Source organism: Rhinolophus ferrumequinum, chromosome 22, assembly GCF_004115265.2.
Source record: "Rhinolophus ferrumequinum isolate MPI-CBG mRhiFer1 chromosome 22, mRhiFer1_v1.p, whole genome shotgun sequence".
In the NCBI taxonomy this organism is placed as follows: domain Eukaryota; kingdom Metazoa; phylum Chordata; class Mammalia; order Chiroptera; family Rhinolophidae; genus Rhinolophus; species Rhinolophus ferrumequinum.
Genome location: NC_046305.1, coordinates 47,132,103 through 47,141,409, shown reverse-complemented (window position 1 = coordinate 47,141,409; position 9,307 = coordinate 47,132,103). Strand labels below are relative to the sequence as shown.

The 9,307-nt window shown below is 46.4% G+C and overlaps 1 protein-coding gene across 1 annotated transcript in view; it reads right to left on the bottom strand.

The window, feature by feature from the left end:
* Nucleotides 1-1,100: 1,100 nt before the first annotated feature.
* The window catches only part of CD101 (CD101 molecule), a 33,356-nt gene continuing 25,149 nt past the window's right edge, over nt 1,101-9,307 (bottom strand). The window contains exon 9 of the mRNA XM_033094075.1: nt 1,101-3,607. Within this exon, the coding sequence (XP_032949966.1) occupies nt 3,375-3,607 (233 nt within the window). The 3' untranslated portion in view covers nt 1,101-3,374. The remainder of the gene's footprint in view (nt 3,608-9,307) is intronic.

Below are 9,307 nucleotides of genomic sequence, written 5' to 3'. Positions count from 1 at the left end.
GAAGACCGTGGAGCTGGACAGAACCGCAGGGAACCACATGCAAGTGGACATGTTTGCGAACTCATATGAAGTCCCAGAATCCCAGGGAATCCCCTGAAATTCTTGAAGCACGCTTTCTAGATGGCCGAGACTCTGTATAAGCAGCCTTGGGGGCAAAAGTCTGCGGGATTTGGATTACTCTTGTTGATTTAATTTCATTTTTGTGTACAGACGGGTAAGGCCTGGAAAAACTTGGGTTACGATGACATTCATTTATGGCTTGAAATGGTTTAAAACTTCTCTCCATGTAAGTACCTGATTTGATCCTCAAATCAACTATGTAAGGTGGATATTCTTTCCCCCTGGTTTTCCCCATCACAGTGGATTTGAGCATAGTATTTATGGTGGAATTCTTCTGCATATTGTGTGATCCTGGGTAAATCCCAAACTCTCTGAACTTTAATTTCTTACCTGCAGGATGGGAATAACAATCCCTTTCGCATGGGGATGCCGTGAAACTCTGAGATGATGAATAATAACTCCTGCACAATTGTAAGAAATTATTACGGCCCATGACTTTCTATCATCACGTGCTGCCATAAATCAGTTGCTCCTATAGATATCTCCATAGACTGAAAATAATGAACCTGTGCATGCCTTATTCTTCTCTGTGTCCTCCTGTCCCACATGGAGTTAAATACGCAGCAGGACGATGTGGAGTTTCCCATCTCTGGTAGGAGTTGGTAGAGAAGACCCGTACTTCAACACTGCTTGGACTAGACACCAGTACGGAGAGGCTAAGGTTATTTATTAAATTAATCAGATATATAAATGGACACAGATATAACAGGTCAAATCAAGTTTCCCAGGAACAGAATACATGGCTAAGACAGATAGAACATTAGCTGCTAATAGAGAGTGTGGTAGGCACACTTTTCCATCAAGAGCTAGATAGCAAACATTTCAGGCTTTGTGGGTCATACAGTCTCCGTGGCAACTGCTCAGCTCTAGCAAAGTGTCATGACAGCGGCCATAGACGCTGTGTAGGCAAATGGGAGTGGCTGTATTCCAACAATCCGTATTTAAAAAAATATACGGTGGGCTACCTTTGGCCCTTGGGTAGCCAACTCCTGAGACAAAGGTTTGTCCTGTCACCAAGCAGGATTTATAACATAAGAAGCTCAAGGGAAAACCAGGTGGTGACACAGAATGGATAAGTGGAAATCAACAAGTCAAAGTGAAGTTCTCCATGAAGTTTTAAAAACGAAAATGAACAAGGACATAATTGGAGCCAGAAGAGGTTTCGTGTACTGAGTTGGGTGAAAACAAATTTTGTTCTAGAAGTTCAAAAAAGAAAAAAGAAGACAGTGGGGCTTTAGTCGCCTGAACACTCACTACAGGCCAAAGAAGTGTAGTGTGGCTCCTTCGAAAATCTAAGGAGCTCTAGGTCCCATTGAAAGGATCCACAACAAACAAGGTGATAACTCCAGGGTAGTGGGCCATGTCTGCTTGTCTGTTTGAGTCATCACTGGACCCCACACTATCCTTGAGCCCACACGGGCTGCTCCCAGGGTCTGCTCTGGGGAAACAGCTGGAAATTTGAGTGTCTGGTCTGTGCAGCTCTGTGCTGGATTTAAACACGGAAAAGTGGTGGTTGAGCTAAGAGTTGAAGGCGCTACCCAGGTGAAGAGGGCAAGGGTGCAGCACCACAATCTACTCTGATTCTCTCGCTGGCTCCGTTCAGCTCTCTTTCCCTCAATATCCCAATTAAAATGCAGGTTTCTGGAAAAACAGGTGGGGAGTAGGAGGGGGTAATCATACTTTCTAAGAAGTCGTAACTGTAGCTTTGGTTTCTGAAAAACGTACTCCCTTTCCTGAGAGAGAAGAAACTAACGTGTTGCCATGTTTAAGGAACCGTTTGGAATATTTCAAATGAGGCCATAAAGGAGACGGATTGAAGGAACTGGTAAATCTACGGTGGGAGTTCTCATAGCCACCAATAATCCCCTTGCAAAGGAACTAATTACGTTTGGAGAGGATGTGTGTGCCTGATAAAATAATTAAAAATAAATTGCTCTCCGTGGAAATGCAAATTACCAAGCGTTAAAGCAATGCTTTTGGTCATATAGATAATAAATAGATGTGTTTTCTCACGTCTGTTAGGGGACACTGATTGATTTTCATTACTGCCTACAACAGAGCCTGAGCAGCTTTTGAAACAAAGGGGAGGGGACCTCAGGCCAGAGGGGAGAGTTGTGATCTCCTAGGGGACAGTTGTTAAAATCCTTAAGCCATGACATTACCCATCCCCCACCCCCAGGACTTTTCCTGGCTGAGAATAGGGGATACTGAGGACCCAGGCTTGACTCACTGCTGCCCTGAACTCTTAGTCCCTGCTGGAGTGGGAGGGGATGGTGGCACTGTTGACCCCTCCTCCCCCAAATAACTGCCACAACACCCTTTCCTAGCACCTAGTGTTGTCAGGTCAAAGAGAATAAAGCTTTGGCTAAGAGCCAGGAGCCAGATGGCCCTTTTGGTGTCTGGAGGAAGGCAGAATATGAGGCCTTGGGTAGGGCTGCCTGGAGCACTGTTGCGAAATTAAAAAAAAAAAAAAAAAAGTTTTTCGTTAGCAATGACTTAGTAAGTCTTACAGACAAAAGCAAAAGAAAGAAAGAAACTCAGGGTACGAAATGCTTTATCGTTTCATCCAACAACCAATATTGACTAAGGACCTACTATGTAGAGCTTGCTCTTGAGTGGCATTTATAGATGGGATAGAGGAAAAAAACTGGATTTCTGTCTTGGACGTTGTCACATTTTTGGGGGAGAGGCAGATGTGATGGACCGAAGGGCATATTCCCAATTCCTTTCACCTTATAGACATCAGACCCTTTCTTACACCTCTTATCTGGAGGCAAAAGATTACCTAGAGCCAGCGTGAATGGATGCTGGGTGTTTTCCAGGGAATCAGTGAGGTAAAAAAGGAGGGGAGCAGAGGGAAGCGTCCCCCTCCCCCAGTTGGTGGTAGGGGCACATGTTTCCTTTGAGGATCCACTTTCTTATTTAATCCCCAGAGGCTGTGTGAGGGGGGCACTTCTCTCCTCACAGATGGGGAACCTGAACCTCCAGGAGGTGTGATGAACGTAAAACAGGGTAATGATGCCATCTCGCTCCTGGGAAGGCTGTAAGGGGTAGATGAGGTCACACACAAAGACACACGGAACAGTGCCTGGCTCCGCATCCGCTCTTCGTAAAGGTGCCCTCTGATTCCGAGGTGACTCACCCAGGGCCACAAGCACAGAGAAGGGCAGAACCAGGGCTCAGCCACCTCACATCCCGGGCTGTCCGAGTCCAAATTCCCCCTTTGCCCACAGGATCGCAGGTGCCTCTCGGGTTCAGTGATCATTTTCCTCTTCACTTCTGTCTGTGAGTATGTCTCTTGGCCCTTTCAAGTCCATCCAGAGAGCCTTATCTTTCTGGACATTTCGGCTCAGTGTCGACAACTTCCTGGCCTTCCAGTATAAGCAGAGGAGGGAAATGAGCAGAAGAATGAACAGAACGAAGAGGCAGATGAATATGAAAGTGAATAAAGGGGCTGATGAGCAGATCCTGGAAAGAAACGTGGGCTCTGCAACCAAAAGGAGTAAAACAGAGAGAATGATTAGTCTCTGACTTATTTGTACGACTCAATTACAAACACTTCTGGGATTTATTGTTACAGGCAAGTTCCATTAAAAATAACAGGGCCAGGTAGCAACCAGCCCCTTCAATGAGATGCGAAGAGCAAAGGGAAGGGTGCTGGGAGACCAGAACTCCAGAATGGGCCTCTCCCAACCTAACTCCCCCTCGCCCCGCAACTTCCAACCACCGGAGGTTCCGATGACCTACTTAAAAGAACAGCCAGAAAGAAAAACAAAACAGACAAGAAAACCTCTCCTTTAATCTTCTTTCCTCAGAAAAGATATCTATAATTCAATCCTCGTTCTCAACTCTGCTGCAGGTCCTGAATTTTTAACTGAGTTATTCCCACTGCTGCTTCTTAAATACACACACACACACACACACACACACACACACTCTGCACTGTCCTCATAAAACAGCACCATGGCATCCTGACTCACCAAATTGCTCTCCCACTCCCAAGATGCCATCCATTAACCTCCTTTCCTGTGTTGTTCTTACTGTTGCCACCCCGCCCCCACGCTCTCTGCACCCCAATCTTCTGGTCCTTCTGGCCCAGCTCAGATCACACTTCCTCCGGGTCCCACCTCGCCTCAGGCACACTTCTTCTCTTCTACCCTCCTCCCACACACCACTGTTTCAACCTCTTTCCTTCCCTTCTAACCATCTCCTTTGTTCCATCATAGTTATGGGAGTATGTCTTATGGTGCCATTTGTTTCTATATCCGCTTCAGTGCCTAGCACACGGGCTTGCTAACTTTCGCTGATCTGAATTAAATTGAATTGACTTGGGCAGGAGATACCACATACAGGCTTGCTGAAGGTATCCAATCGACAGGGGCAGCCCGCGGGGAAGTGGTGTCAGCACACAGACACGGGGAGCACACAAGCACCGCCCCAAAGTGGGTCCCAGCCACACAGCTACAGAAACAAAGGCTAGAGACTGCAACCACCACAGGCTCCAGGAAACAGTGTTTTGAGTTATCACTCTAAGGACTGGGTTTATAGTCTCTTGAGGCAGACAGACACATGCTTAAGGAGACACCAGCTACATTTATTTGTGACAGGCTATTCGAAAGCAGGGCTGTTCTGAAAAATCGGATGCTAACAGTAGCTGTGCTTGCATTGGAAAATTGTAATAACAGAAGCAATTTCTTCTTCAAAGGTTAAGCTGTAGGATTCATGGGATTACAGACTCTTAGAGATGAAAACACCAGGTTTTGAGGTCATTTCCATCAACCTCACGCTGGAAGAATTTCACGTTCGGCATTCCTGATGCATTTTGCACCTTGAAGAATGTCTCTTTGTTGGAAGTCTAGAAAGAATCTAAACAGTGGTCCAACTCCTGCATTGTGAACTCCTGGAGGACAGGTCTTAAGTCTCACGCATCTTTTCATTTTGCGCAGCACTCTGTCCATAGGTCATCAGTGGAGAGTGATGAATGAATCAATTGCACGGGTGAATTCCACACACAGGAACCCAAGGGCGGCTGCCATCTTGTGACACCGAGTAACAATCATCACCGAACCTGAGGCTGGCAGCTCTGAACTGGGCTGGCGAGGAGCTACAGTTGTTGCCTAGATTTTCTCTGGTCTCATTCATATTCAACATCTTAAATTTGGTTTTTGTTTTTGAAGGGATGGGCAGTGATGAAGCTAAATTTTGAATCCTTTAGCAGCCCCTCTCCACATCTTATCTGACCCCTCTCTCCACGGCCCTGCTTGAATACAGTAATTCCCCCAGGTCTTATCTGAATCCATTTGGAGGAATATGGTTAAGAAGGAGGTACAGACAGTAATGCTGAAAGAGAATGGAGCTGAAGAGACCAGTGGGTAAGAGTCCTGGCCTTGATCCTTCCCACAACTCACGTGCAGAGTAGTGATTGAGTACCTACTACTTCTTGAAGAGAGCTGGGTTCAAATCCTGGCTCTTCCACTTTCCATTACTGAGACTGGACAAGTTGCTTTTCCTCTGTCATCCTTAGTTTCCTCATCAATCAAACGGGGATAATAGTTTCCAGCATCGTGATGAGAGAATACAGCACCTAACATAGTGCCTAGCACATTTGCTGAGTCAGCAACGGATAAATATTAGCCAGAATATTACTGAGAGAGTCAGGAAAATCACAGGCAAAATTCTCCCGAAAGACTGGGCAGAAAATAGCTGGACCTGCTGATTCCTCCCTTGGGGGCCACAGGCTTGGTCATGTGCAATCATTGGTCAAGTCTCTCCCTTAAATCTCTGAGCCCTCTGTGCGCAGGACTGGGCGACATTCAGCTGAGAGTCGAATGCTTGCTTAGAAGACTCTGGCTTCCTGTTCCAGTTATGGGAGACAGAAAACTGAGCTGCGAGTTACAGCACCCACATAGCACTGTCGCTGGATGACGGAGTGAGTGATGATGGGGAGATGGGTCCAGCACACAGAAGGGGAAAGAACTCTGATCCTTAGCTTTTCTGCCACGGACACGCTAACCTGCAGCGAGGAGGGACTGCCAGAGGGCTGGGTTATCTTAATGGGGAGGCGACAGCTCCGCCTAGCGCAGTCTACCATTAAAGGACGGCAAAGTGTGCTCTTCGCAGTGCAGAATTGGCCAACAGCTAGCAACTGTCCGCTCCAGTGCTTCTATATTACCCCTCCCGGGAGGGCAGGGTTTGCCCTGGTTCCCATAGTCACCATTTCCCACCATCTGCCTCTCACCCATATCTGGATTCGAATTAGTGACATTCAAAACCATTAAGATCTGGCACTTTGAATTAATCTGAGTAAGTGCCCAAGGCTCAATGTACAAGGCCTGCAAGACAGAGCCAAAAACGTAACGAGAACCCTTCATCATGAGGTGTAGTTCATAACGTTCTTTCACCCACAGCCAAACACATCACGAGGAACATTCCTTTTTGATATTACCACAGAAAGACTGACTTCAGAAGGAGAAAGGTATGGGATAGTCAGGGGACAACTGACTCCTCCCCCACCCCAACCAAAACTTGGACAACTGACTACGCTATGTGTGGCCGTGGGGAGAGTTGGCTCCTGGCAAGAAACAAAAGCAGGGTCACCTAACCTGACGCAAATGCATCCCAGAATAAGTGAATCTGACAGCAACCTGTTTCTACCCACTGAAGACTCGCTTGCTCGTTCTTTCATCCAGCATTTGTTGAGCGCTATGTGCCAGGCCTCGGTAGAGACACTGGGGTAGCACGGGTAAGTGGCATGGTCTCTCCAGAAACTTCAATGTGGTAGGGGGCACATATTTCCTTTGAGGATCCACTTTCTAAATATATCCTTACCCAAATGAAAGCTAGGAAATAGTAACAAATAACCATGTTGCCACAAATAATCCAGTCCCCAGAAAGCCCTATATCGTCTTGCCTATTAATTAATCACAGAGAATGCTCTAGAATAAGACATTTATGTCTGGGGTCTGAGGATGAGGTTAAAAGACCCAGGTAACTGGAGGCTCTGCCTTGGCTTAGTCTTAGCTAAGAAAGGAAGATGGAGAAGAAAATGCAAGGTCCATTCCCCCAGGGAAATGCCTCCTAACTTCTCTGTGCTTTCACTTGAACCATATGATCCACGGTTTTGTCATGAGTTCCTACACTAGCCCAACCTGGAATTGCCAAAGAGGGGTGGTAGAAAACCATTTGAGAAGTGAGAATTGGTAGCGTCTAGTCTTTGACCTGGACTTTATTAAGACATAGAGCTGGCCCTATGCTCTATCATAGAAGATGCTATGATTTGAGCATCTTCTATGGATGTCCCAGGCACTGCGCTAGTGCTGGAATAAGACTAAGAGTCTCTGCCATCTCAGAATGTACAGTCGAACAGTGGCGATGGATGTTAAACAGGTGTGATGACTAAGAGAATCAAGTAAGTCAACTCAGAAAGTGGCAGTGAAGTCAGTAGATGAAGGTGGAGTAGATGCTGACCAGGGAAAGCTGGCATGGAAGGGGCTCTCCAGTCAGGAGGTGGTATGTGTTCGTGCAAGATGTTGGACTGTCAGTTATATCTGTTCTCTTCTCCTCCTCTTCATCTTCTTCCTCTCCACTGGTTCTTTCCCCTCTAGAATGTAAACGTGCTCAAGCCCCAAACAAAACAGAACACAGAAGTGTCACTGACACCTCTTGCCATTTGGTACGGTCGTCTCTTTCCCTGTCCATCAAAGCTCTTAAGTGTCATCTGTATTTGACGTCTCTCTCACGCAGTCTGACTTCCCTCATTATTTTTCTGTAATTGCCCCATGTGGTTAAATCCAGTGGATATTTTTCCATTTGTATTTTAACTGACCTCTTTGCACTAGCTCTGTCTGTTGGCTCTCACTTCCATCTCGATCCCCTCTCGACCTTTGGTTTCTGCGCTACCACCAAACCCTGGCTCTCCTCAGCTACTCCTTCATAGGCTCCCCTGAAAACAAAATGGTGGGGTCCCTCAGGGGTCCATCCCTGGACGTCATTATTGGTTTTAAATTGGTGGCATCTCATACGCAAAAGTAACTGCGTTTTTTGGCAATTATTTTTAACCTTTTAAACCGCAACTATTTTTGCACCAACCTAATAGATAAATAGATACTGTGATTTCATAGCTAGAGGGTAGGTAGGTGGTAGAGCCTAAGCCTGTCTGATTCCTAACCCTGAACTTCTTCATCTCCCCAACTGCCAGAAAGGAACATCTGGGCAGAGAAAGTGAGATGCCATATTGTAAGGATTTAGTTGGGAGCCCTGTACGTATACTGAAAACCCTCAGGTTGTCATGGCACAGGCTTTCAAGCTGCTTCCATTGAGAAGGATACAAACCGCTCAATTTTTAACATTTCCTTTCCAGGCCTCCTCGGTTTAGAACCTTATACCTGTTCGATAAGGATTCCACAAAGATTAACAGTCTATACACGCCGGGAAGGATCCCATCTGGCTCAGAGGAGATGTGCTTTTTAGTTACAGAATATATACTTTTTACAGTTGTTATCTATTTATTCCACTGCAAAAACTGCTGATTCTACAGAGCCGAGAAATTCCAGTGGGCAAACATGGATGGAACGCGCTGGGGTGTGGGACTTCCTATAATTGTTGGAATACAAGAAAAGGTGATAGGAAGAAAAGTTCTGCCTGGAGACTTGGGAGAAACTTGCTGCTGAAGACTGGACAGGAGAAGGGGATGATGGACCCCCAGGGAACAAATCAGAGAACGCTGACTTCCACTCTGGAAGCCTTGCTGGGATAGCTGGGCTGCAGCTCTCCCCACTTCTCAGAAGCTTCCATATGTTCTCGGCAGCCCTCTTTCCCTCCTAAGGAGTGTCACCCAAGCTGGCTGCTATGTGGGAGTTCCAATAACCATCGGGACTCCAAATGAGATCTTTGGTGACTTGTATACGGAACCAAAACTGCACCTTGACTTCTCCAATGACCCTTTTTCGTTGTAAGTTTGGTGTGTAGCTCACCCCTCACCTTCTCCGTAAACCCCACCAGGCGGAAGTGGCTCAGAGAACAAGCTGGCTACCACATCTGCCAGCTCATTGATCGCCAGGAAAGATTTATTGGTCTGGCGAGAGAAGTTTTTACTTTCATTAACAAATGCTTAATAAATCCCTATTATCTGCTTGGCACTGAACTGGCTGGAAGGGTGCCCTCTTCTCCTCCACAATTTCCTGTTCCA